The following is a 26,599-nucleotide window of genomic DNA, read 5'->3' as shown; positions in this document are numbered from 1 at the left end:
GCGCTCCAGCGTCCTGGGGCGGGACTTCCGGCGGCGCCCGTGAGCGCCTTCCGGCCGCGCGCGACGGTGGTCCGGCCGGCCTCCGGGACATGAAGGTGAGCCCGGCGGTGGCCGGCCGGGGTGGCGTCCGCGCCCCGCGTCTCCGCGGCTGCTCCTCCTTCTCGCACTGCCCCAGTTCCGCGCCGCGAAGTGGGCTCGCGGGGGACGCGTGTGAGAGCAGGAGGCGCGCAGGGAGTGAGCGCGGGTGTGAGAGATGGAGCGTGGATGAGAGGGGTGAGCGTGTGCGGCCTGTGAGAGAAGGGGTGTGAGCGTGCGGGAGAGTGGGGCTGGTGTGTCAGGGGGGGTGAGGGGCTGATGTGAGGTTGGAACTGGTGTGTGAGAGCGCGGCATGAGCGTGCCGGAGAGTGGAGCTGGTGTGTCAGGGTGTGAGCGTGAGGGGCTGGTGTGTGAGAGGGTGTGAGTGTGTGGGTCCTGTGAGAGAAGGGGTGTGAGCGTGCGGGAGAGTGGGGCTGGTGTGTCGGGGTGTGAGCGTGAGGGGCTGGTGTGTGAGAGGGTGTGAGCGTGTGGGGCCTGTGAGAGAAGGGGTGTGAGCGTGCGGGAGAGTGGGGCTGGTGTGTCGGGGTGTGAGCGTGAGGGGCTGGTGTGTGAGAGGGTGTGAGCGTGTGGGGCCTGTGAGAGAAGGGGTGTGAGCGTGCGGGAGAGTGGGGCTGGTGTGTCGGGGGGGGGGTGAGGGGCTGATGTGAGGTTGGAACTGGTGTGTGAGAGCGCGGCATGAGCGTGCCGGAGAGTGGAGCTGGTGTGTCAGGGTGTGAGCGTGTGGGTGTGAGAGGGGCTGGTGTGTGAGAGGGTGTGAGCGTGTGCGGCCTGTGAGAGAAGGGGTGTGAGCGTGCGGGAGAGTGGGGCTGGTGTGTCGGGGTGTGAGCGTGAGGGGCTGGTGTGTGAGAGGGTGTGAGCGTGTGCGGCCTGTGAGAGAAGGGGTGTGAGCGTGCGGGAGAGTGGGGCTGGTGTGTCGGGGTGTGAGCGTGAGGGGCTGGTGTGTGAGAGGGTGTGAGTGTGTGGGTCCTGTGAGAGAAGGGGTGTGAGCGTGCGGGAGAGTGGGGCTGGTGTGTCGGGGTGTGAGCGTGAGGGGCTGGTGTGTGAGAGGGTGTGAGCGTGTGCGGCCTGTGAGAGAAGGGGTGTGAGCGTGCGGGAGAGTGGGGCTGGTGTGTCGGGGTGTGAGCGTGAGGGGCTGGTGTGTGAGCATGCAGGCGTGAGCGTGTGGGACCTGTGAGAGAACGAGTGTGCGAGAGTGGCGGTGTGAGAGCCAGTTTGTGCAAGAGGGTGTGGGAGTAAGTAAGCACCTGAGTAAGAGACAAGTGTGAGCAGCACGCTTCCTGTGACTGAGGTGGGTGTGACTGGTGTCCCCAGAGGCCAGGCCAGAGTGCGGGGCAGGTGGCCCGGTGCTTGTTGGGGTGCACTCGGCTCTGGGCCTCCACAGCTGTAGACCTCTCACACTGGAGGGTGACTCCGCAGCCTCTTGCTTCCCACAGAGCCAGGGGACTGGGTTGGTGGCACAGCTGGACCATGAGCTGTCTGTGGCGTCCTGCGTCCATCGCTCCGTTGAGTTAGTGTAGTGCGGTGGTCGTGCACTGCAGCTCCTTCACCTCTGAGTGGGATTTACTTTGGTTCCTGTGTCCTGGGTTTTGATGGGTGACACGGGGTCAATAAATGTCCCAGGGCTGTGCTCATCCTGCCTCTTACACTGCCTTCACTTCCCAGAGTGCACTCACACCTCACCCAGGAATAGAGTTGGCTCCGAGACTTGTGCTTAAAGGCGAGAATGTGTGTGACTGACCATTTTATCACACTTGGTGCAGGAACAGCCCTACTCAATCAGAAAATTGGCTCATGGTCTAGCCGCGTTTTGATGACACGCAGGGTACGTTGGTTAGTGTTTCTCAAACTGCATATTACTGAATAATGAGACCAATTGGTGGATAAAAATCAATTTTCTTTTTTTTTTTTTTTTAAGATTTATCCATTAGTTTCAGAGAGTGAACACACGTGCATGCACACGAGTGAGGGGAGAGGCAGACGGAAAGCAGACTCCCTGTTGAGCATGGAGCCCAACATTTGATCCCATAACCCTGAGACCATCACCTGACCCAACACCAAGAGTCAGATACTCAGCTGACCAAGCCACCCAGGCCCCCTTAAAATCAGTTTCTTAAAAACGAAATAGAAGAATTGTCAGTGCATCCCAGAGCAGGGTTAGCTCTGGTTAGCGGCTTTCATTTAACGTGTACATGTATTCACATATGGCACATGCACACATGTCCTGGGCTGTGGCACATTCTCAGTGTGAGTTTCAAAACATTTGAAAGTTACTGTTGTGACTTGCTGTCCTTTGGTCAGCACACTTGGAGTCCCTGGAATAGTGGGGCTCCGTTGTTAGAGCAGATCGGAGACGCCTGCCTCCCACAGGCCCACTAGGTGATCACAGACCTGAAGCGGTCACTCCACACCGCACTCTGCAGGCCCCTTGCTGCCTAAAGGAGATCATTGCATCTGTGGAGGAAACTGCCACAAGAGCAGGGCTCTGTGGAGAGCACGATGGGAGAATTTGTCCTTGGGCCTCAGGTAAAGTGGCCAGGCCCACGGTGCACAGCAGGGAGCCATCAGAGGTGCCAGACAAGGGGCCTCACTGCTGCTCGAGCACCCCACGTGTCATGGCAGGTCACTTGCTGTGTTCTCACCACCTTGTGTCAGGTCTGAAAAGTTCATGGCCAGTTAGGGAGTAGCCCGGCATTCATGAGTAGCTGGCTCATAAAGCCATCACGCCTCATCCCAGGGCTGGCCACCAGGCACAGTCCAGTGCCAACAGACCTTGAGCTCAGTCTGGCTCTTTCTGTTGCCCCCTCCACTGGGTTCAGAGGGGATCCATCACTTCCTCCAGACCAGTCCCATCTCCACCCTTTCCTCTTTCTTCCTTCCCCATAGTGTGAAATCACAGGTCAAGGAGCAGGTGAGCCACAAGCAGAGGGGTCTTTGGGTGGGCAGGCAGCAGGTGGGGTGGCAGGCCACGGACCAAGGGTGAGAAGGCTGCTGGGGCACACCCAAGGCCGCTGTGGATGGATTGAGGACCACCCTCCTTCCTCCTGGGTTTCTCATATCTTCCATCCTCGAACCCAACCTCCACCCTGGAGCTGAGGAGGAACCTGAGGTCATGGAGTGGACCCAAGGGGGCTAGGGTCAAAGATGGGGGTGCCTTTCTGAGGAATCCTCCCCCTACTCTACATGGCTCCTACTAGCAGGTGCAGTTGTCCCTGCACGCACAGCTGTCCTCTCAGCTCTGCAGCCCCCTATGCAAACATGTTTGTTCATGTTGTTTTTCTGCCCTCGTGGGGCCAGGCTTCCTAGAGTCAGCCCCTCATAGCTTGGCAGCTGAGGTGTAAGCCTGACCAGGTGTGTTCTGTGTAACCTGCCCTCGGCTGTGAGAGGGAGCCCAAGTCAGAGCTGTGGCCCCAAGATGGGAGGGGGCGGGGACTGTTGTTCTTGATGACTCTGATGCCAGGAAGTGTCACTGAGGAGGTGGGGGGAGGCTGGCAATCTGGGCCTGGGTCTTTGTATCCATCCCCACAGCCCAAAGCTGTGCAGCCTGTGGTGCACCATGAAGGGAAGTGGCTGGAAAGGAGGTTTTGGAGGAGGTGAAAACAGGCTTTTGGCCAGGACATCAACAGGGTGAAGGGGATGAGGGGGTGAGTCCTGCGGAGATCCTGTCTGCCAGCACCTGACAGGGCGCACCCTGCCCGACTGGGGCTCTGGAGACCCCATAGCCAGAGGAAAGGCCATATGCCTGCCTGCTGGCAGGAGGCTAGGCTGGCTCCCCGGGGCCTGCAGGGTCTCCTCTGGCTCTGCCACTAAGTGACTCCTTAGGTGGTCTGGAAGGGGCAGTCCGCCAGGGCTGTGCGTCTGGGGACCAAGATACTCTTCACACTTACACACCTTAAGGCCTCATTAAGGACTGCAGTCAGCCTGGGCCTGCTTGTTCCTTGACTGCCTTGAGTGAAAAACGAGGTGGAATTGTTGGGGGAGAGGGGTGGAGGCAGAACCTAAAAGTAAACTGCAAGCTCATAGAAGTCCAGGGTAGGGAGGGCAGAAAATACAGCTAAAGCCAAAAAGACACGCAATGATCAGCAGTTCAGATAGCCTCCTCTTTTACTTTTTAGCATCACCCTTTCTGTACTCTCTCTGTAGGTGTATGTACACATGGGAATTCTTACATAAAGCTGGGATCCAACCTAAGTTGGAAAGTATATTTATGAATAGATTGTCATCCAAAAGATTTTCACAAATTGAATTCCCAGCAACAGCTCTTGAGAATTGCTGCTGTCCCAGGTCCGCGCCATCAGTATCATTCTCTTTAGTCCTCACCAACACTGTGTGTCTGCTCCTGTGATTGCTGGTGAGGGTGAGGTGTGGTTTCTAGGGCTTAGGGCACCTCTATGTGTTATAGGGTGTATCTGTGAATTCCAAGGTGCCTCTGCGCATTCCAGGGGAGCTCTGTGTATTCCAGGGCGCCTCTGCGTGTTCCAAGGGATCTCTGTGTATTCTGGGAGACCTCTGTGTATTCTGGGTGCCTCTGTGTGTTCCAGGGGGTGTCTGTGTATTCCAGGGTGCCTCTGTGTATTCCAGGGGATCTCTGTGTATTCCAGGGTGCCTCTGTGTATTCCAGGGCGCCTCTGCGTGTTCCAAGGGATCTCTGTGTATTCTGGGAGATTTCTGTGTATTCTGGGTGCCTCTGTGTGTCCCAGGGGGTGTCTGTGTATTCCAGGGTGCCTCTGTGTATTCCAGGGGATCTCCGTGTATTCCAGGGTGCCTCTGTGTATTCCAGGGTGCCTCTGCGTGTTCCAAGGGATCTCTGTGTATTCTGGGAGATCTCTATGTATTCTGGGTGCCTCTGTGTGTTCCAGGGGATGTCTGTGTATTCCAGGGTGCCTCTGTGTATTCCAGGGTGCCTCTGTGTATTCCAGGGTGCCTCTGTGTATTCCAGGGGATCTCTGTATATTCCATGACGCCTCTGTCTGTTCCAGGGGATGTCTGCATATTCCCGGGGATCTCTGCGTGTTCCAGGGGTTCTCTGTATATTCCAGGGTACCTCTGTCTGTTCCAGGGCATGTCTGTGTATTTCAGGGGATCTCTGTGTATTCCAGGGCACCTCTGTATGTTCCAGGAGATCTCTGTATATTCCATGGCGCCTCTGTCTGTTCCAGGGGATGTATGCATATTCCAAAGGATCTCTGTGTGTTCCAGGGGATCTCTGTGTATTCTGAGGCACCTCTGTCTGTTCCAGGGTATCTCTGCGTATTCCAGGGGATCTCTGCATATTCCAGGGGATATCTGTGTAATCCAGTGGATCTCTGTGTATTCCAAAGCGCCTCTGTCTGTTCCAGGGTGTATCTGCATATTCCAAGGTATCTCTGCGTATTCCAGGGGATCTCTGCATATTCCAGGGGATCTCTGTGTATTCCAGGGCGCCTCTGTCTATTCCAGGGGATCTCTGCATATTCCAGGGGATCTCCATGTATTCCAGTGGATCTCCATGTATTCCAGGGCCCCTCTGCCTATCCCAGGAGATCTCTGCATATTCCAGGGGATCTCTGTGTCTTCCAGGGGATCTCTGTATATTCCAGGATGCCTCTGTCTGTTCCAGAGGATCTCTGTGTATTCCAGGGGATCTTTGTGTATTCCAGGGGATCTCTGTGTGTTCCAGGGGATCTCTGTGTATTCCGAGGCGCCTCTGTCTGCTCCAGGGAATCTCTGTGTGTTCCAGGGTATTTCTGCGTATTCCGGGGGATCTCTGTGTTTTCCAAGGCGCCTCTCTCTGTTCTAGGGAATCTCTGTGTATTCCAGGGTGTTTCTGCGTGTTCCAGGGGAACTCTGTGTATTCCAGGGCGCCTCTGCGTGTTCCAGGGGATCTCTGCGTGTTCCAGGGGATCTCTGTGTATTCCAGGGCACCTCTGTCTGTTTCAGGGGATCTCTGTGTATTCCAGGACATCTCTGTGTATTCAGAAGCGTCTCTGTCTGTTCCAAGGGATATCTGTGTATTCCAGGCTGTTTCTGCGTGTTCCAGGGGATCTCTCTGTATTCCAAGGCGTCTCTGTCTGTTCCAGGGGATCTCAGTGTATTCCAGGCTGTTTCTGCGTATTCCAGGGGGTCTCTGCGTGTTCCAGGGGATCTCTGTGTATTCTGGAGAATCTCTGTGTATTCCAGGGTGTTTCTGTGTATTCCAAGGTGTCTCTGTGATTCCAGGGCATCTGTGTGTGCTATAGGCATCTTTGTATCTTGGGTGTGTATAACGTGAGGTACTTCTGCATTATGGGATATCTCTATGTTACAATGTGTCTGTATTACACAGTATCTCTATTATGGGGTATGCCTGGCTTTACAGGGTATCTAGATAGCATGTCTATGTGGGGTACCTGGTGGGTGTTAGGGAGTAAGAGGTGACTATACCTTTGTTTCCTGTATTTTTGTAGTAGAGCGTTTTTTATTGGAGCGTCTTATTCTTGATTTGTAAGAGTTCTTTGCTTATAATGAACAGATGACGGATAGGAACACATTGTGAAGTATGTTCTGATTTTTTTTTCTGGTTTATTATCTCTTTATACTTGCTTTTTTGTTTTCTAAATGAAAGTGTCACATTTCTACGTAATGAATTCCATTGGCGTGTTCTTTAACCTCCACACTGCTGATGTACTTGGAAGAGCCTTCTCTATCCTGAGTTTACAGAGGCAAGCACTCTTATTTTCCTCTAGTCCTTTCCGTGGCACTGCTCTTTCACTCTTAATCTCTCTAGTAGCCCATAGTTCTTTGGGTCATGGGGAGCAGCCACTGTTCTGGTTGGCTGCCTTCTGGTAAGGGTAGCCCTGAGGCAGTGGGGGATGGCACTGACTAGCAGCAGGGAGGCCGCTTTCTGGGCATCTGAGGAAGGAGGGCCCAGCAGTGCCAGAGGCTGGGAGGGCCGCCAGGGTGGGCCCAGGGTACGGCTCTGTCCTGGGGCCAGTGCCCAGCCTAGTGCCACAAGGACCTAGGCCCTATGAGGTGTTCCATTTGGCAGAGGGGTCACCTCACACTCCTGGTGGTCACGTGCTCTGCTCTCCCTACAGCCCCCTGGCCCCCGAAGTTGGACCGCACTGTAACTTCCACCATGAGGATGCTGCTCAGCATGCTCTGGCTTGCTCTGGCTTGCAGCTCTGTTCATACTACTCTGTCAAAGTCAGACGCCAAAAAGGCTGCCTCAAAGACACTGCTGGAGAAGGTAGGGGTGGTCTGGGGGTTGGCCTCTTCCTGCCCCTTGGGGTTGAGTGCTGAGGCCTGTGATGTAACACTCTGTAAGCCAGGAGGCTGGGGCCTTGGCCTCCTTAGGTGGCCAGCTAGTAGTGTTCAGGACTCCGGCTGGTGGCCTGGGAGGGAGTAACTTATGGCGCTGGGGCTGATGGTGTGCCCACCCCTACTGGCCCAGATGTTGGCCATCACCTCGCCTCTGCTTCTCCCCGTGCTCGCACTCCCATCCTGCCTTGCAGAGCAGTGGTCAAGCGGATCAGACAGACGGGCTGTGCTTTTGTGCCATTTTTCTGGGATGGGAGAGTGAGTCCTCAGGGATTGTCAGCTCCTCAAGGGTGGGTCTTTCCTGGTGGTCTCCGGTCAGCAGCACCTTATTCATTACAGGACACAGTGCCTGGCTGATCAGAAGACTTGCTATTCCTCTGGGTCCCATGTTTTACGTGTGGTTGGCAGGCCCTGACTACTTTGTCCTTTGCTTTTGTTTTAGACTCAGTTTTCAGAGAAACCTGTTCAAGACCGAGGTCTGGTGGTGACGGAGCTTAGGGCTGAAGATGTGGTTCTGGAGCATCGTAGCTACTGCTCACCGAAGGCCCGGGAGAGGCACTTTGCTGGGGACGTCCTGGGCTATGTCACTCCAGTAAGCAAGTCCCTGGGGAGGAGAGAGAGATCTTAAAGGCAAGGTGGCCACTGGGATCTGTGTCCTCACTTCATTGGGTTGCTGCTATGCAGGTGCAGTGGTAGAGGGGCCTCCCGACAAAGTGACAGCTGTCCCAAGAGTTTTCTGGGGGCTTGTCCCATGTGGCATAGGTGATCCTGTGGTGTCCCAGTTCAGTCTCTAGGGCCCTTTGTCCCCAGCTGCAAGCGCGCTCACTTGTTTTCCATTTTCTGCCAGTGGAACAGCCATGGCTACGATGTTGCAAAGGTCTTCGGGGGCAAGTTCACACAGATCTCACCTGTGTGGCTGCAACTGAAGCGACGAGGTCGGGAGATGTTTGAGGTCACAGGCCTTCACGACGTGGACCAAGGTTCTCATGTTGCTGCTCATCTGTGCTCATTCTGAGGGCCCAGGAGAGTGTGAGCGCATGTCTGTATGTGTGAGTGTGAGAGTGTGACCCTCTGCCTCGTTTTGTGTGTGTGTGAGTGTGAGTGTGAGAGAGAGAGAGAGACTATCTGGCATTGGCCCAAGCCCTGTCCCCCTTGGCAGTTTGTACACAGGGTCCAAGGAGGAAGTGTCCAGGAGGGCCCAACTGTCTTGACAGCTACTTCTGTGAGCATGCACCCAAGTTTACATAGCCATCCCCCCTTCTGGGTTTAGAGAGAGGGTGTGTTAGCTATTTCTGGTGTTCCAAGACCTAAGGCCGTCCCTCAATACTGGGAGGGAGGGCAGTGTCAGAGGACACAGGCTGGGCTGCAATGGGACCTGGACCTTGGGCACTCTTTAGCTCCAGGAAACAGTCCCAGCCCCCTTGGAGGCCACTTTTCTCCAGATGTGGCCAACACCATCTCCTTCCGCCTACTGGCCCAGTGGTCTGACCTGCCCTGGAGGCTCTGCAGGGAGAGGAGAGGGGAAGGGAGGAGGGAGAAAGGAAGAGGAGGAGGTTGACTTACAGATTCTCTCCTGCTGCTTCCCCTCTGCACTTCCACTGCAGGGGCCCCAGCATTTTCTACGTTGAGGGAGGAGTAAGTCTTCATGTGTGTGAGGGGCTGTGCCCCTGCATTGACTGTTGTCTTCCCGTCCTACAGGGTGGATGCGGGCAATCAGGAAGCAGGCCAAGGGCTTACGTATAGGTAAGTCCAGTGGGCCTGGGCTGTTAGGGTACCTAGCCCTTAAGCTACATGCTGTGAGGTAGAGGCCCTGGCAGGACCAGGCTGAGAGTGTTGCTAACCCTACCCTGCCCAGTCCTGGAGCTCACAGCTGGCAAGAGTGTTCCCAAAGTACAGTGGTATTAGTAGGGTCTAGAGATTGGAGCAGGGGAGCAGGTGACAGCTGAACAGAAGGAACCATGGGCAGTAGGGCCAGGTAGGGACCCATCAGGGTGGAAGATGGTCCAGCAGGAGCCAGGCAGTGAGAAGCTAGAGGAGCTGGGGTCTGGGCACTCAGTGACTTGGTGTGTGAGGGGAAAAAGAGGTTGGCATTACCTGATGCCCCTCCCTTGCCAGGCCATGTGAGTGCTCAGCGGTGTGGTCACTCTACTCTGCTGGCCAAGGGCTGCCCTGAGGGCAGGGCCAAGTACAGAAGGGTCACAGTCGCTGTGTGGGTCTGTCCCCCAAGTGCCCCGACTCCTGTTTGAGGACTGGACTCATGAGGACTTCCGGAACGTCTTGGACAGTGAGGACGAGATAGAAGAGCTTGGCAAGACCATGGTCCAGGTGGCCAAGGTGAGCCTTGGCACTGCATGGGGCCAACACGGGCTGCCCTAGGCTTCCTCTTGAGCACAGAAGTCCTCCGTGCTGGGGAGGCTTTTCTTGGGTGATACCCAGAAAAGGAGCTGCCCGCTGCCCTCCTGGCCCTTCTGGCCCCCAGGGGTTGGGGTTGGAGAGGCATATGAGTAGACAGGACACGAGGGCTGATCCCTCTGCTCCTGGCTCCTGTGGGGACCCCCACACTGCTCCCTTCAGAGGGGCTTCTGAGCCTGCCATGACTTCACTGCGTGGCGGGCTCTGTTGCCTTTCCACCTGTCCCTCTGAGGTCATTAGAACCTCTTCAACTGCCCTGTGCCTTTCAGAGCCAACACTTTGACGGCTTCGTGGTGGAGGTGTGGAGCCAGCTGCTGAGCCAGAAGCATGTGTGAGTGGGCTCTGTGCTCTTCCTGGCCCCCTGGTGTCTTGGAGGGAGGGCCACTCTGGGGAGGGTCTTCCTCCCACAGTCTACACCTGGGGGCAGGGATGACACCTCAGAAACAGCCAAGGGCCAGCGTCTGGCTCTGACCATGCTGCTTTGTTAGCCGGGATACCTGCATGGATGGTAAAGGGAGTATGATAAGCGTCACCCAAGAATGCCTGTGGGAGAACTATGGCCCAGGCAGTGATGGCAATGTCAGGCTTGGGCATAAGCAGGAACTCCTTTTTTGAGTATGATGGAGCCTTCCTAGGGACATGAGAAAAGGTCCGTTGAGTGTGGCCACAGTCATCTTGGACAAGAATCAGCCTCCCAGGCCTGCAGGTTCTGCGTGCTCCCCTTGTGGTGGCACCCACCTGCCTGTGACCACAGTGACCAGGCAAGGCAGGAGTGGTGAGGTGTCACCTGCAACAGCCACCACCCTCTTCTGGCAGGGACATAGGAGGTCAGCCCCACAAAGGACAGGGCGGCTACCAAGCTCTCCTGCCCAGGGTATCTTGGGTGTTCATCTGGCGGAGCAGTGATGTAACCCACACAGTGCTGGGCGTGGCAGAGGCTGGTTGCCAGCTACCCCCAGTTCTGGAACTAGCCATCCCTTCCCTTTTCTGCCTGAAAGACTCCCAGCTCAAAGCTGCCCCCCACCCCACCCCTTCTTTCTCCATGCCTCAGCGGGAGCTCTGGCTTAGGGTGGCCCCCCTTCTGGCCTTCTGCAGCTGCAGGCCATTCTCTGCCCACTCAGAGGCGGCATACCCAAGCAGGTCTCCTCTCACCGGGTGCAGGTGGAAGGTGTGCTATTGGCTTTCATCTGTGCCTGGAGACAGGCATGCCTGGGGGCTCCCACCCCACTTGGGCCCAAGTCCCGACTCCTGAGAGGGCTCTGAGGCCCAGTTTGTGGGGGAAGAATTGGTAGAGATTGTGAGAGCCAAGTTGAGGGGTTTCTTGTGCATGCACAGGGCCAGCACATCAGGGGCCCCAGCTCTTGGCCGAGAGACCCTCCTCACCTATCCCCCCAAGGCTGTGTCGTGATCCTTGCAAGGCAACGGCCCTGACGAGGCAACCTCCCAGCACCTTCTGAGCAGGAAGAGCAGGATCTTTCCCTGAAGCTTCTTACCAGACAGCTTCATTCTGCCCTGGTTCACAGCAGGCAGCACGGGTTTACCTGGGCCGCAGCCAAGATGTAGCAAGCATGTGATGAGGAGGCAGCCAGCAGGGCAGTCGAGCCAGGTGGATGGAGCAGAGAGCAGCCAGCATGACAGATGTCTCTGGGCACATTGCTACCTGGGAGCCATCTCCCAGGACAGAATGGGCCAAGCTGTGGCGTGGCATGGCATGATGAGAACATTTCACGAGGCCATTCCTCTCCCGACCCCCCAACCCCTGCCATGTCACCCGCATTGAGGCTTGTGGCTAGGTGTTCGAGGGTACTGCTTCTGTCTGCAAAAGTCTGCCTGGAAAGGCCGTTGTGGACAAATGCTGTGGGGCACATGGCCTATGTGGAATGGCAGGGATAATGGTACAGCATCTCCATGACACCCTGGACTCTGGGTCCCCCCGGCCTCCATCCCACAAAAGTCCTCTGGAGAGGACCAGGTGGGCTGAGCAGTTGGAGCAGGCAGGGATGGTGCCCAGCTCTAGTGAGTGGCCTGTTCCCCTCCCTTCGTACCTAGGGTGTGGCAGCCTGTTCTGTGGGGGCACAGGTGGCCACAGGTTCCCACCTGGTGGGTACTGCCCCAGGGGCACAAGACCACCCTTGCCTTCTCATAAGCATGCAGTCCTAGGGCCATCCAGAAAGCCAGGAAAGCAAGTGACAGTGACAGTGTTACAGACAGTGTGACATCTTTGGGCAGAGCTGATGGGGCGCATGCTCCCCAAGGGCTTGACCATACCCCAAGCGCCCTCCTTGCAGGAGAGACACCGTGACACCAGAGATCACTCCTGCTGAGCTGTGATCTAGCTGTACCCGTCCTGTTCTTGCCAAGACAGCCGGGGCTGCACCTGCAGCTGTACTCTGCACACTTGTGTGGAGTGGGGCCTGGAGGTGGGCACTGGGCCCCACGCCCTGGCCATGCAAGGGTGGCCAGGACAGCCCCACTGTCCCTGCCAGCGAGTCTCAGTGCCTTAGACCCTCTGAGCTGTGTGTGGAGGATGGACTCCCCATGCTCTACAGACTAGGGCCAGGCCAGAGGGAACACACGGAGCTTGGGCCTGCCACCTTCAGGGCTCATGGACACTGGTCACTTTACGGTCCTATCCTCACTGTGGCCTGAGGGGAGGGGAGTTGCCTGATAGGTGGTCCCTGGAGCCAAGCTAGTCCCCATTCCACTGGGCATACCTGCCATGCCTCTAGGGGCCAGAGGAGCCCATGACTGCAGCTCCCTCTCTCTCCCCTACCTGCTGGCCCACTTCCTTTTGAGATGTGTCCAGGCAGAAGAGGAGAGTGATACCTGATGCCCACCCCAGGTGTTACTTCCATGTGCCCCAGGACTGGGGATGCCCCCTACCTAGGACTGAGACAGACGGCTGAGTCTGGATGTCTTCCAGGCTGGGGGGTGGGTGCCACATGAGGGGGGCTGGGTAGTTGAGGCCTGTGCTTCGGGGTGTTAGGCTAGGACTCCCCCTCAAGTCAAGACCTGGTTGGTGGAGCTGCCCTCGCTATGCTGGTCCTGAGGCACCTCTCAGGTGATGCGTGGCACCCAGTACGTCTTGTGGCATTCGTGGCCTGCACTGGCCTGGCCAATGGCAGATCAGCATGCTGGGCACATGCATGTGGGTCTTTTCTCACCCTCTGGCCACACTGTCTGGGAGAGTCCAGAGGTGGTGGGGGTGCTGCCCAGACACCCCTTTTTTTCCCATGCTATTCTCAGGGTGACCCTGGATGAGGAGGGACAGGGACCAGCCAAGTTCTGAGCAGGCCCAGTTTGGGTGGAGAATAACCCCCACAGGACCTGATGGGCTGCCCTAGTGGTCGAGCATCTGCAGTGCACAGGGCTACATTGGAACCTTCTAGGGCAGAAAGTGCCCATGAAGGGGTGTGTGCCTTGTAGCGGGTCTGGGTCCAGCGGCCCGACTTCTTGTTCTTGATCTCCTGGTTCTTTGCAGGGGCCTCATCCACATGCTTACCCACCTGGCTGAGGCCCTGCACCAAGCCCGGCTGTTGGCCATCCTGGTCATCCCGCCGGCCGTCACTCCAGGGTAAGTGCCATGCTTGCTGGGGGTGGGGCAGATCCTTCCTGGTCAACAGCAGCCCTGGGTGGGTAGACACTGGGAGCTAGAGACGGGGACCCAAGTCAGCCACGACAGCACATCTTCACAGGTCCGCAGTGGAAAGCTATGCCCTTCCACCCAACTGTTAAAAGACATCAGAAGTTGAGGGGTGCATCTTTTAGACACTTCCATTCTCGACTGCAGCCCTGGAGCTTCACCACAATGCAGGGCTTTAGGATGAATCCAAACCTGCCATGCCCTAGGCAGGTCAAGGCTGTGTGGTCACACCACCTCCTTCACCGTCCTGACTATTCACCCTTCCCAGCCTGGTGGAGGCAGCCCTTCTGGAACCTAGGGAACAACAGGCAGCCTAGGCCCACGTCCCCTTCACCCAGGGTGTCACCGGTGCTAGGCACCAGGGATGCTCCAGGTGGGTTGTGAGGACCAGGGGTAGACCGAAGGTCAAATGGGAGGGTGTTGTTGGGGAGGAGATTGCAGGTCCACGCTGGGCCCCCACCGTGTGGAGTGGCAGCAGGATGGTGTGCCAGTTTGTGGGAGCAACATGGGTACTCCCCTGGGGAGCTGGGGCCTGTGATTTCTAACTGTGGTTCACAGGCTGATGGGCTCATAGAAGTGCCTCTGGGGCACTCTAGCAGCTGAGACAGATATTCCCTGTCAATAGCACCTGCCTGGCCCTCAGGCCCCACCGTCCCTGCTGCATGCCGGCAGAGGTTGTACATGTGGCTCCTTTGCATCACCTGGGCATTGGCCTGCTGTCTGAGTGTCCTCCCCACATTTTCTGGGTCCCCAGTGGGGAGGGTCCCACATGCTGGCACCTCCCTCCTGGAGCGAGGCAGATTGCTCAGCCTAGGAAGGAGCCCAGCTGGAGCCCCACCTGTCTGTCCTTCATCTCACATGTACAAACACATGTGCACATCTGTGTGTGTGTTTTTTGGGGGGGGTACTTGTGTGTCCTGAGGCCTGGTTCCAATGAGGCAGAGGCTCTTATGGCCACCTGAGGTTAGCGCTGGGGCTGGAAGAGCAGCTTTTGCTCTGGGGAGGTTGAGGAGCAGACCCTCTAGAATCTGTGAGCTTGGCTGCGGTGCTTGGCACCCATTTCCTGGGTCTCCCAGTTTCTGTGCATGGTTTGGGGAACGGGGTGCTTGGCCAGGTTAAGACCCTGTCGCCTTTTGTGGTCAGGAGCCGTCTGTGGAATGGGTGCAGGAGATAAGCTCCTCAGAGTCTGGGGGCATCTCCTTGGGCAGAGGGCTGGTGGGGCTGGGGTGCCTCCCTGCTGCCCTCTCCATAGAGCCTAGCAGCTTCTAGCACATACATAGGGCAGGGTTACAGAGGATATGCTGGAGAGAGTGGGAGCGTCGGGTGCTGGACGCCCCTCAGGGCCACTCCCTGGGCCTGGCCTGGAAGGCTGCAGTGGGGTGCATCTTTCCTGCTGGCGCCTCTGTGTCCAAGGATTCTTACCCCCAAGCTCCTGGCACCTAGGCAGGAAGTGGATGGCCTGCCTCTCACCCTGTGGCCACCAAGGGAGGATGTACCTTCCAAAGGCAGCTGAAGGGCGGTGTGCAGACCACATGGCCAGTGTGGTCGGGGCTCAGGGTGGGGGTTCTAAGCAACCTGGTTGGGGGGGTATGGGCCTGGTCTGTGCTGTCCTGGCTGTATGCCAGCCCAGCACTTTTCCCCCAGGGCTCTGGCTGGTAGTGCCCGGCAGGAGCTCATCTTGTTGACATCAACCCCCCCCACACACACACTAGCTGACAGCTCCCCAACAGAGAAGCCCAATAGATGCTTCTTATTGACGTCTTCTGCTGCAGAACATAATCCTGCTCATCATTCACCTCACAAAGGCTGGCTGCTGGCACACTGAACAATAACAGCTCTGGGAGGGGGTCTGCAGGCCTGTGATGCCTTTTCTCTGCTGTGGGACTGTGTCTGGGACTCTGGGCTCCGGTAGCCATGCTGACCTTGAGCCTGCCCCCAAGGTCACAGCCCTACCTCCAGTGGAGCTGGCACTCTGGAGCTTTTACACCAATGGAGACACTAGCTCCAGCTGGAGGAGGAGCCACAGGGTTGAGCAGGCAAGAGGCAGTCGGGCTTGGGTGAACAGGCCTATGAGGAGCCAACGTGGTGCCCTGAGAGGGAGAGTAGGGTCAGTGACCTCTGTCTTCCACATACCATCCCTGAGCTGCTCTATCAGGGCCGCTCTGGGGGTGGCGTCCAGGGGCTGGGCAGTGTGGCTGGCGGGGGGCAGGACTTGGGGTTTACCACTAGTAGGTGGCTGGTCTGTGGCATCTTGGGGAAGATAGCAGGGAGGGTCAAGCTGCAAGCCTGTGGCCACAGGACTAAGAAGTTGGGACAGGATCCTCTCTGAGGAAACTAGAGGCACACTGCACATGTGCTCTCTAGCCATCTAGAGGGGGAACAGGGCTGCAGGATATTTGTGGGCCCCACCTGGAGTGCCCTTCCCCCATTTCAGGTAGCTGTGGGAGTCTCAGGCAGCCACGCTGGGCTGCATGGCTGCCCAGCCTTCTAGGAAGGAAAGATACCCAGGGTTGGAAAGAAGGTGGCTCAGCCTTCTGGCAGACCAGGGGCTGAGAAACATCTGGCAGACCAGGACCATCCCAGGAGGAGAGGTGTAGGGGCCAAGCTTGTGGTAGTAGGCTGGTATGTGTGTGGAGGACTGGTCCGGAGGAGCTGGATGCCCCGGGAAGGGTGCCCCGGCTGGGTACAAGGGAAGGTTGGGTTGGGTTGGGAGACAGACTCCATGAAGCCTAAAGCACCTCTGACTGGGCAGCTGCTGAACTTGGCAAAGGAGGAGGGACTCCAGTATTTGTGCCTGATGTGAGCCTGGTCCAGACTTCTCCGGCAGGCATCTCTATGCTGTGGACTTCTTGGGGCAAAGTATTAATGGGAGAAGGGCCTTGAAAAACCAGCCTCCCCGACCTCCATGGCCGTCATCAGGAGTGTCTGCTCTGAGCACTGGTGGGCCCATGGCCGCGAGGCCTTCTGCCACCTGGAGGCCTCCTCCCAGCTCATTTCTCATTGCCCCTTGCCTGCCTGAGTCCTGTTCCCAGGTGACCTTCCCCGCACACCTGATCCTGGCATTTCTGGGACCCTGGGTGGGCAGGGAAGGTGTCTAGCACCAGATGCCCCCCTGGGCACTGTGGGGACTAAGACACGGGACTAAGGGGTGCGCTCCCCGCTGGACCACCACACTGCTGCCCACAGCCCTGCCTCCCCTCCTGAACCACTGAATCCAGCAATGGCAGGGCCTAGGTGTCTGGGTTCCTCTGTGAATGTCTCATCTGGAGATAAGTGAGCCTTTGAAAGGAAAGTGTCTTCCTAGAGCCAATATACATGCCGTTCTTGTGGCACCCCAGGGCCGAATCCTAGAGGGTACAAGATGTGTTCACACACCTACTGTCACCTGTTTTCCTTCTGCTGGGCTCTAGAATCTTCCGCCTTACATTGGGGGGCTTGTCCCAAGTGTGGCCTCAGGGAATATGGCTGTCCTGGTGCAGCAAAGCATCTGCCCCCAGACGTGTCCCTCAGCACCCTATTGTGTCTGATGCTCATCACTGAGTTGGGACTACGAGGTTGTGGTCTGCCAGCACTGCTTATCTTCTGGTCCTATAGGTGCCCCGTGTCTCGGGGCCCTGGGCCTGGCATCCTGGCTGCTTCCCCAAAAGGCAGCTGCTGGAGAAGCTCTGCCCTGGGTTGGAGTGGGGCTGCCTTGAGACAGTATCTCATGGTCACCTGTGTCCCATTGGATGACCATCTTTGAGGTCCTTGCAGTGAGACACACTTGCCCAGGGTTCCTGGGGTGCAGGCTAAGAAGAGGGGTCCTGTCTACTCACAGTGTGGAAAGCCACACCCCCCCCCCAGGATGTGGCATTCTTAGGGGTTGCTGCAGGCAGAGCAGGCAGGCTAGCAGATTGACACCTGTGGGAATGGGGTGATCCCGGAGCTGGGCTGGTCTCGCCCTTGGATACACAGCGAGGAGGGTGGGGACAGGCAGGGAATGAGCCTTTGCTTGACCACCAACATTGGGCTTGATGTTGCCTTCTCAGCCTACCCCTGCTCTTGGAATGTGGCCCTGACTCCGTCCAGGGCTGTGCCGCATACCTGAGTGACATGTTACTTTCCAGGAAAAGTGGCCCGCAGTCCCCCAAAAGTGGAGGAAGGATGGGGCATGGTCTGGGAGCCCATACAGCCAGTTTGCTGTGTCTTTAGTTGGACTAGGGTGTCCGCTGGGGCGGGGCTGGCCAGGCTGTGAGAGATGGGCAGTGGTAATTTTGCTTATCGTTTTTGCAGGACTGACCAGCTGGGCATGTTCACACACAAGGAGTTTGAGCAGCTGGCCCCTGTGCTGGATGGCTTCAGCCTCATGACCTATGACTACCCCACAGCACAGCAGTGAGTGTAGGCACTAAGGGGCCTGGTGGGCTCCATGACGTGGTGCAGGGGTGCTCTCTTTGGGGCCCGGACATTGGACAGGCAGAGGGGCATAGCCTGGCTTCCCACCAGCGTGCTTAAGGCCACACTTCTATCAGCTTTTGGTTCCAGGGATACGGGGGGCCTGAAGCCCATAATTGCCCCTGCATTGGGCAGCCTTCACATTTTCAGGGCATGGGATAGAGGGCAAAGGACAGCCCTCATGGGAAGACCATCCTGGGGTGGCCATCTGTGCCAACATGGTGGCCATTGGCACTGGGCCTGCCTTGTTGCCAAGAATTGCTCCTGTCGGCAGGGCTCGCTGCCTTGGGTGTAGGCAGTGTCACAGTGCTGCCCATTGCTGCCTCACCTACCCCGGAGGCCAGGGCCTAGCGGATGTGGACAGAGGTCCAGCTGGAAGGCACTGTAGAAGGCCTGATGTCTGCTGCCCTCCTTCCCACTGCGCGTGGTCTCCTGCCGCAGCCTGGAGTGCCCACAGTACACGGCATGACCTCTGCCTACTGCTGAAACCCACTCCCTCACTCCTGCAGGCCTGGCCCCAATGCACCATTGTCCTGGGTTCGAGCCTGCGTCCAGGTTCTGGATCCCAAGTCCAAGTGGCGGAGCAAGATCCTCCTGGGGCTCAACCTCTACGGCATGGACTATGCAGCCTCCAGGGATGCACGCGAGCCCGTCATTGGGGCCAGGTAAGCCCAGGGCCCCCCACAACACAGGGTGGCTGCCTGTGCAGACTGCACCCTGGGGCCTTTATTCCAGTGTCTCCTGCAGGTGGTGCCTTAGAGCCAGGGAACGGCCTGGCAGGGCTGAGCCTGTCAGGTTGGGGGGGTACCACCCCAGGGCCGCAGCTGGGATGCCCCTTGCCGCCCTGTCCGCAGGTGTGCAGACTGCCTTCCCAGTACAAGTGGCAGGTGAGCCTGGCCTGGGAGGCCCTTGGCTCTTGCACATGTGCATACTTTCATGGGTCATCTCGCATCCAAGGAGCCCTTCAGGTCTCTTGCCTTTCGGTTCTGCTGGTGTCACATTCTTTCAGCTTTGTTTTGCTTTTATTTTCTGGAAGATATTTTTGCTGGATGGTTGATTCTAGGTTATTCCATCTCCATCTTCCTGCCACAACCTGTCCAATGAGACAGCGATGGCACAGCTTGGTTCTGGTGTACCTTCATGTGGTTTTATGTGTTTTGCACTTGATTTTCATTGAGTTTTTGGGACCTGTATGTTCATACTTTTCATGAAATTTAGAAAAATTTTGGTTAGTTTCTTCAGATACTCTTTCTGTCCTTTTTTTTTAAGATTGTATTTATTTATTCATGAGAGACAGAGACAGGAGAAGCAGGCTCCATACAGGAAGCCCAGTGTGGGACTCGATCCCGAGACTCCAGGATCTGCCCTGGGCTGAAGGCAGGTGTTAAACCGCCGAGCCACCCAGGGATCCCCTCTGTCCCGTTCTTTTTCTCTTTCGGGCCCTTAAATATGTGTGCCTGGTCAGTCGATGTGTCCCCTGCCCACTGACACTTGTATGTTTTGCTGCTCCCTGAGTCAGGCCTGCCCTGGGTCCAATTAGCTGGTAGCTTTCCTGCCTGTGCATCTGTCTGGCCGGAGCTCTGCAGACCAGGTTAGACACCAGACATTGTGAATTGTGCCTTTTGGGGCACTGGGCATTTTGGCAATCCTGAATCTTCTCAGCCTTCATTTGGGGCGTCTGGAAACCATGTGAGCCGGCCACTCTTCGGAGAACTGTCCTGTTTGTGGACGTTGGGTTCAGACCCTGTGGCCTGGGTGTGCTCCTGTTGCAGCTAGCTGTCCTTGGCGTCTCTGCAGGTGACCCCACAGACCTGCCGCCACCAGGGATGTGATAAGTCACCTGGGGCCTGCTGCCCCACCAGGCCTCTCTATGGCTGTCCATACTTGTCGTCCATGGCGACTCCCTTCAGCTGTTCCGTGGTGGAGGGCTGCTTGGTTGGCCTTTGGCTAGACTCAAGGGTCCTGAGGGGTGCTTGCAGCTGCCTACCCAGAGGGGTGGGGGCTTCCCTGTTTCCTCCTGCCCCTTTCCTGATTCCTCCAAGCCCCTCCTGCTCTGAGGGTTGGGCCTCCAGGACAAGGAGAAATGCCCATGAGGGGCATCCTGAGGGGCTCAATCAGCCAGCACTACCGTACAAACTGCAGACACTCACTGTCCTCCATCCTGGAGGCCAAGGCCCAAGGTCCAGGCAAAGGCAGGTGGGGTCCTCCTGAGGCCTCTCTGCATGTGTGTGGATGGCCGTGCCCTGAGTCCTCATGGGGTCGTCCCTTCGTGCGTGTCTGTATCTTGATGTTCTCTTCTTTTTTAAAAGATATTAGTCACTTATTTGAGACACAGAGAGCGCGCACAAGTAGAGGGAGTGGCAGAGGCAGAGGGAGAAGCAGATTCCCCACCGAGCAGGAAGCCCGACACCGGGCGCGATCCCAGGACCCTGAGATCATGACCTAAGCTGAAAGCAGATGCTTCACCCACTGAGCCCCCCAGGAGCCCCAGGATGTCCTCCTCTTACTAGGACCTCAGTGACCCCAAGTTGCCTCAAACCCCCTCTGTAAAGGCCCCATTTCCAGATGTGGCCACATCCTAGGGTGCTGGGGGTCCGCAGTCCAGCATTGGAATCTGAAGGACACAGTTCATCTCTGCCACCACCTCAGGGAGAGAGAGTTATTGTTTATTAACTAAACGTGGGCCTGCAGCAGCATGTGGAATGGATCAGGCTTGTGGGTTTTTTTTTTGTTTTGTTTTGTTTAAGATTTTTATTTATATGAAAGGGAGGGAGATAGAGTGAGAGCACAAGCAGGGGGAGCCAAGGCAGAGAGAGGAAGAAACAGGCTCTCTGTTAAGCAGGGGCCCTATGCCGGGCTCGATCCTAGGACCCTGAAATCATGACCTGAGCCAGAGGCAGCCACTTAACCAACTGAGCTACCCAGTGGCCCCTCATCAGGCTTGTTAACCCCAGTCTGGCAGTGAACCCCATGCACGCCCAGCCTGAGACATATGACAGGCGGCCTCCACTGGCCGCGAGTGTCTGGCCCCTGACCATTGGAGGTGAGGAGACAAGGCCTCAGTGACAAAGGTGTGTGTGAGTATGTGTGCACACACCACCTGCCCTCAGATATGCGGGGCTCTGGCTGTCCCCCAGCCTGGGACGGAAGGCTGTGCCCTGTCCTGTTCCTCCCCAGCTGTGCCCCACTGATAGGTCCAGGTGGGAGTCAGAGGAGGGAGGTGGTACCACTCCAGCTTGTCTAAGGGCAGTGGCTTGGTTGGAGAGTGGTCTAGGGGCTCAGTGGCATGGCTGGTTTGCGTGTCAGGTGAGAATCTGCTGCCCTGCCCAGTTAGGCTGGAGGAGGCCACCGCCACTGCCCTGCCTCTGCCTCACTTTGGTGGGAGCAGGTGGCAGCTCAGCGGGGCCTCCCATGGGTCAGACCCGGCACAGTGCTGAGGTGGCAGGGCTGTGGCTCATGCACCTCCAGGGCACATGGGGTCAGGCAGCGGTACCCACTTTGGTCCTGCCTAGTGGGTTGGTCCTATAGAGAGGGGCTGAGGGGCCTTGGGTGAAAGTGACCAGTGTGTGGCAGGCAGACAGGTGCAGAACTGCAGCCTCCAGGTGGTGACCTGAGGCTGAGGATTTTGAAGCAGCAGGGGTCATGTCTGATTCTAGGGAGGGCCATAGTGTAGGGCTGCCCCAGATCACCTCCACGGAGGACCTTGCTGTGCTCCTGTCCACGCCGGGCCTCCACCTGCTCTGCTGTAGAAGGGGACTAGGCCTGGTGCCCTGAGACCAGGCAAGAGACTCTGGTCCTATAGTGGCTCCTGGGTTTCTCCTCGTGCCCCTCTTATCCCTCTGCTTGTCCCCCTGTTCCTGGGCGATCTCAGGCTGAGGGCACAGGCTGCACCGATGTGCCATGTGCCTGTGCAGTGGGGTCAGGGTGGATACAGGTGCCCCAGGGGGCCTACCTCCTGCCTGGCTTTACCCTCCCTTGGAGGTCCCCCCTGGATCCTGGCAGGCTGGGGGCCATGCCCTCCACAGTGGGCGGGAGAGTCTACGCCCCAGGTCATGGTAGGGTGCCTGCAGTAGAGGGGTGAGGTCCTGGGGAAGGGCTTCTCACTGTCCCAGGGACAGTCAGGGCTGTTGCTGCAACACGAGGTCCTTGAGCCTTGAGCCCCGAACGTGGTGTGGAGGGGCAGACATGCGGCCCTCCGTGTGGTCACTCCCCACAGGCCCCCACGCAGTTGGATTCACGTTTAGGGGACCTTTACTAAAGTGGGGTCTCAGGCAGATCACGGTTCCCATACAGTACCTTCCCTGGGGTTCATGTCACAGTGAGCCACCCCTGTGGAGGGGATCAGGAGGGACGTCCCCTCCCTCCATGAGACGGGGTCAAGCCTAGGGAGGGGTCACAACCCCCCCCCAGGTCGGTCCAGAGATGAGAGCTCCAGTCCAAGGACAGCAGCAGCTCCTGGTAGGAACAGAGGACACACAGCGGGTGATGGGTGCTGGCCCATGTGCCAGCGTGAGCACCCCTACAACACCAACAGGGAGGTGCCCCTCAGGCACCTCTGGGTCTCACTCCACCTCCTTGCCCCTGACATGATTTTTCCAGGCAGTCAGTCCAGGTATGGGGTGCAGGGGAGCCCCACAGTCCCTCGGGCTCTTCAGCCTTCATGCTGACAGAAGCCTGGGAAACCTGTTTCAGGGTCGTCTGCCATCCTGACTTGGCCTCTCCGACACTTGGGACCTAGATCCTTTGTGGCAGGTGTCCCTGGTCCCTTCCAGGGAGTGCGGGATCAGCCGCCTCACCATCTGCTCAGCCTCAGAGCCAAGAGCCCATGGCGGGGGCAAGAGGCCAGCTCCCTCAGGCCTGACATGTGGTCTCCTGGCCTCTGCCAGCCAGGCCTGGGCTCTGGGCCTTGCCAAGGGTGAAGATCACTGTATGATCTGCAGTGGCTCAGTTTCCCTCCTGACTTACTAGTCTCTGTTGGCCATCCCTGGGCAACACACGGACCTCTTGTGACCATGGAGCTCCTTTGTGTGTCTCAGTGACTCCCAGCTTTGGGGAGTCTGGGTAGCTGTGAAACACCCACCCACCCCAGGATGTGGGGTGGAAGGTACTGACCTGTAGGTACCCATACCTGCAAAGCTCCTTTCCTGAGAGGCTGTGTTACTTCCCTGGCAGGCCAAGATGTCCTCTGGGGCCTGCAGCCCCCACCCTGCTGGGCCTCTCCTGCCCCTGCTCAGGGATCCTCCCCTGGACCCCAGTTAAAGCCAGCCCCGGCTGGAGCACAGCCAAATGGGTCCCTAAAGGGCAGGTCATGCTTGGCAGTCTCGAGAGCCAGGGCACCAGGGGTCACAGGGATGCAGGGGCTTGGGGATGGATGCTTCCCTGCAAGGCCAGTCCCTGTGGCAGCCCTGGGCCTCCCACTCCCCCTGGTTGAGGACTGCAGGTCCACATGAGGCCCCATGGGCAGGGAGCTGTGGGGTGAACCACGCAGGCACAGCTGCTCTGCCGGTGTTGCTCTGTTGCACCTCGTGTCACTCCAGCCGACTGGAGAGGCTGACTTTCCGTGGCCTTTTGTCTGACTCCATGCCCTGCTCCTGTCTGGATCCTGGACCTCCTTGGGCACCTTGCTTGGCTTCAGTGCACCCATTGGCACAGTTCTGTGGGCATCTTCCACTGTGGCTGCTGTGTCCTACTGAAGACCATCCCAGCCGTGCTGGGGGAGCCCTGTTGCCTGTGGGTGGGGCCTGCCACCCAGGCTTCTTGTGTCACCTACAGAGAAGCAGCTGGCCTGGCATCCAGTGGATTCATGGTGTGGTCCTACATCAGGGAGACCCTACTTTGTGCACCCCAAGAAGACTGTCGCCAAGGGCATGGCCCCAGCTGCATACCATGGGGCCCTCAGGGATGCCGAGTCAGGCAGCCACTCCAAGGGAGCTCTGGGTTGGCAGGGGCTAGGGCATGGTGGCTCTGGCTGCAGCAGGAGTGGTGACAAGGAGAGGCCTCTGGGCATGTGGGTCCCACCCTTTGTGTTTATCAGGCCAAGGCCCTCTTGTCCTGGGAGGTCAAGGGTCTGGGGTTCGTGTAGGTCCTAAGGCCAGCTCGGCAGAGGTCCAGCACAGGTGGTTTAGACTCGACCCAACCTCTCGTTTGCCTCTGGTCTTGTAGGGGCAGGGGTCCCTGTTAGCGTGCAGGGGGACCTCAGGCCCCACCACTGAAGGCGAGAAGCCACATGCCAGTTTCCTTGGGAGTGAGGGGACCCCTGTGCCCCTCTCATCCTCTTCGGGGTCCTCCCTCTCTGGCTGGGGTGGGTCCTGCACAGACATGCCCTGATTTTCTGTCTCCTGCTGGAGTCCTCTCTCTTAAGCAGCCTGCAGGTGGTCTCTGTGCCCCGACCCCTGCTGCCCCCACTGGAAGGCCCAATAATATCCTCTCTCGGGTGTCCCTGCATTCTATGGTGTGTTTTCACCAGGTCTTATGCAGAGTCCTGTCTGGCCATCCTGGAGCCCTCCCATCTGAGCCTTGTCACTTTTGGGGGGAAACACCCTGCACACCCCAAAACTCAGCATGGCACTAAGTTGTGCAGCCAGCCCCTCAATCCCACATTTTCTTCACCCAAAACAAAGCCTGGGACCCTCTTAGCACCCCTTGCCCCCACCCCACCCCCCATGACCAGTGACCACTGACCCACGTTCTGTGAGTTGGCCTGGTCTGGACAGTTCCTTGGAGCGGAGCTGTGCGCTCTCTACCTGAGGCCTTGCACGTGCTGATTTTGGGGAAACACTCAGGCCATATTGTTGAAATATTTCTTACTTATTTCTGTGCCCAGCTCCATGCTCCCTTTGCTTCCCAGGCCGGCTCCTCCCAACCCGGCTCCATATGCACCCTGCTCTGCGTCCTTCCAAGGGGCCTCTCCCCACTGGCTTCTCTGTGTCCCCAGGGCCTGCTTGGTGGTTCCCAGGGCTGTGCTCAGGCAAGCGTGAGGGCCTTTGTGGCCCCAATCAGGGCACCCAGAGGGGAGGGACTGAACCCTGACACAGACTCCAGCCTCAACAACCCCCAACCCAAGGGCCCATCCACCCCCCTGGCCCCCTGGACTTTTCTCACAGCCACCTAGCACGGGATCAAAAGTCCCAAATAATATTAATGAACAGAGGAGTGTTTTAATTACTGATCATCGGATGCTTCTGGATGGTGGGAACTGCAGGGCATAGCAGGTGCCCGTCCTGTCCTGCCTGCCCCCATGTGGCCACCAGGGAGGACTGCACACAGACACTGAATGTGCCTTACTGACGCATCTGCACCTCGGGAAGCCCCCTGTCCTCTGCAGCCTCAGAGCCTTGGCTCCAGCCGTCAGAAAGGGCTGCTCTAGCTTCAGCCGTCAGAAAGGGCTGCTCTAGGCTTAAGGCAACCCCAAAATATCCTGGCCTCTGGAAGGACCCAGAAACCACTGCTGCAGCCTTCTGTCCCCAGAGCCAGGCTGGGGGGCCACAGGACCGCTGGGAGCTGCCCCTTCAGGGCCTGTTCTTCCTCTGAGGCCTGTGGTTTGCCCTGAACACCCCTCACAGCTGCAGATGCCACTGCCTCTCCCGTGGCACTCAGCAGTGCCTACATGGATGCTCATGGGGCAGGGATGACACCGCATGAGGCCCAGGTGGGACACCCAGCCCCTTGGTACCATCCCACACTCCACTGTGTAGCTCACGGTAGCAAACTTCCAGGTGCCCCCGGGGCTGCTGCTCCCTTCTCTGTCTTCCCCACCCCCAAGGGAGCTCACACAGGTCTGGGCTGAGGGCTCCAAGCCCTATCCATTGCTCCTGGGTCCATGGTACACACGTGGCCCTCACACAGCTGGGCGTGCTGCCAGCACCACCCGGACCCACAGGGGCTGACAGCCACCCAGTCCTGCCACCCCTGCTGTGACAGCCTCAGCTGCCTTGCCCCTCTGGCTGTTGGGGCTGTCTCCACTCCCACACCATGCCTTGGCCTCCCCCAGGTACATCCAGATGCTGAAGGACCACAGGCCCCGGATCATTTGGGACAGCCAGGCAGCAGAGCACTTCTTCGAGTACAAGAAGTGAGTGTCCAGGAGGAGGCCCTAGGTGAGGGGTGAGCCTGCCCAGGCTGGCCAGGGGCCCCTGGGGGCACAAGCTCTACCACCACCCCTGAGGGCTGGGCCAGCCCAAGGAATAGGACCCGTGGAGGGGCCTTTCAATGGCATCTGAGACCTCTGCTGGAAGCAGAGGAGGGGCCAGCACTCCCTTCCACTTGGGGTGGGGGTGGTGGGTGGTGGGAGAAGCAGAGGTGGGCAGCAGGCAAAGCCTCGTCCTCTTTTGCAGAAGCCGTGGTGGGAGGCACATCGTCTTCTACCCAACTCTGAAGGTACGCGTGGGCCGGCCTTGATGCTGGGGGTGAAGCAGGAGGTACAACCCCTCCCCATGATGACCCTTGCCCTCAGTGAGGCCGTGGTGAGCAGTGGAGGTCAGCACGGGTCTGACCTGCTACTGCCTGGTGGCAGGGGGTGCCAGAGGGTGAGAGGTGGGGCTGATGCCTGCCTGTTGGTCCAGTCTGTGCAGGTACGGCTGGAGCTGGCCCGGGAGCTGGGCGTCGGAGTGTCCATGTGGGAGCTGGGCCAGGGCCTCGACTATTTCTATGACTTGCTCTAGGCCTCGCTCCAAGCAGATAGGTGCTTTCCTAATCGTTGGAGTCACTTGACATGCAAAATACAAACTCTTCTGTTTTCCA

The 26,599-nt window shown here is 58.0% G+C and overlaps 1 protein-coding gene across 3 annotated transcripts; it reads left to right on the top strand.

The window, feature by feature from the left end:
• On the top strand, positions 1-26,599 carry CHID1 (chitinase domain containing 1). 3 transcript variants are annotated; one of them, XM_055314963.1, is made up of 13 exons: positions 1-95; positions 7,149-7,300; positions 7,814-7,963; positions 8,219-8,351; positions 9,070-9,114; positions 9,599-9,705; positions 10,053-10,114; positions 13,265-13,357; positions 17,699-17,800; positions 18,370-18,525; positions 25,851-25,931; positions 26,194-26,236; positions 26,422-26,599. In XM_055314963.1, exons 2-13 carry the CDS (start codon positions 7,190-7,192, stop codon positions 26,518-26,520), a joined length of 1,182 nt encoding a protein of 393 aa, XP_055170938.1. In that variant the 5' UTR covers positions 1-95; positions 7,149-7,189; the 3' UTR covers positions 26,521-26,599. The 3 variants fall into 3 exon arrangements, with proteins under 3 accessions (XP_055170938.1, XP_055170939.1, XP_055170937.1); XM_055314962.1 differs by lacking the exon at positions 1-95 and adding an exon at positions 6,709-6,773; XM_055314964.1 differs by lacking the exons at positions 1-95; positions 26,422-26,599 and adding an exon at positions 6,704-6,773 and having other exon boundaries at positions 25,851-25,956.

This window comes from Nyctereutes procyonoides, unplaced genomic scaffold (genome assembly GCF_905146905.1).
Source record: "Nyctereutes procyonoides isolate TBG_1078 unplaced genomic scaffold, NYPRO_anot_genome, whole genome shotgun sequence".
Taxonomy (NCBI): Eukaryota; Metazoa; Chordata; class Mammalia; order Carnivora; family Canidae; genus Nyctereutes; species Nyctereutes procyonoides.
The sequence above is the reverse complement of the archived record's forward strand: the minus strand, read 5'-3'. Positions and strand labels throughout refer to the sequence as shown.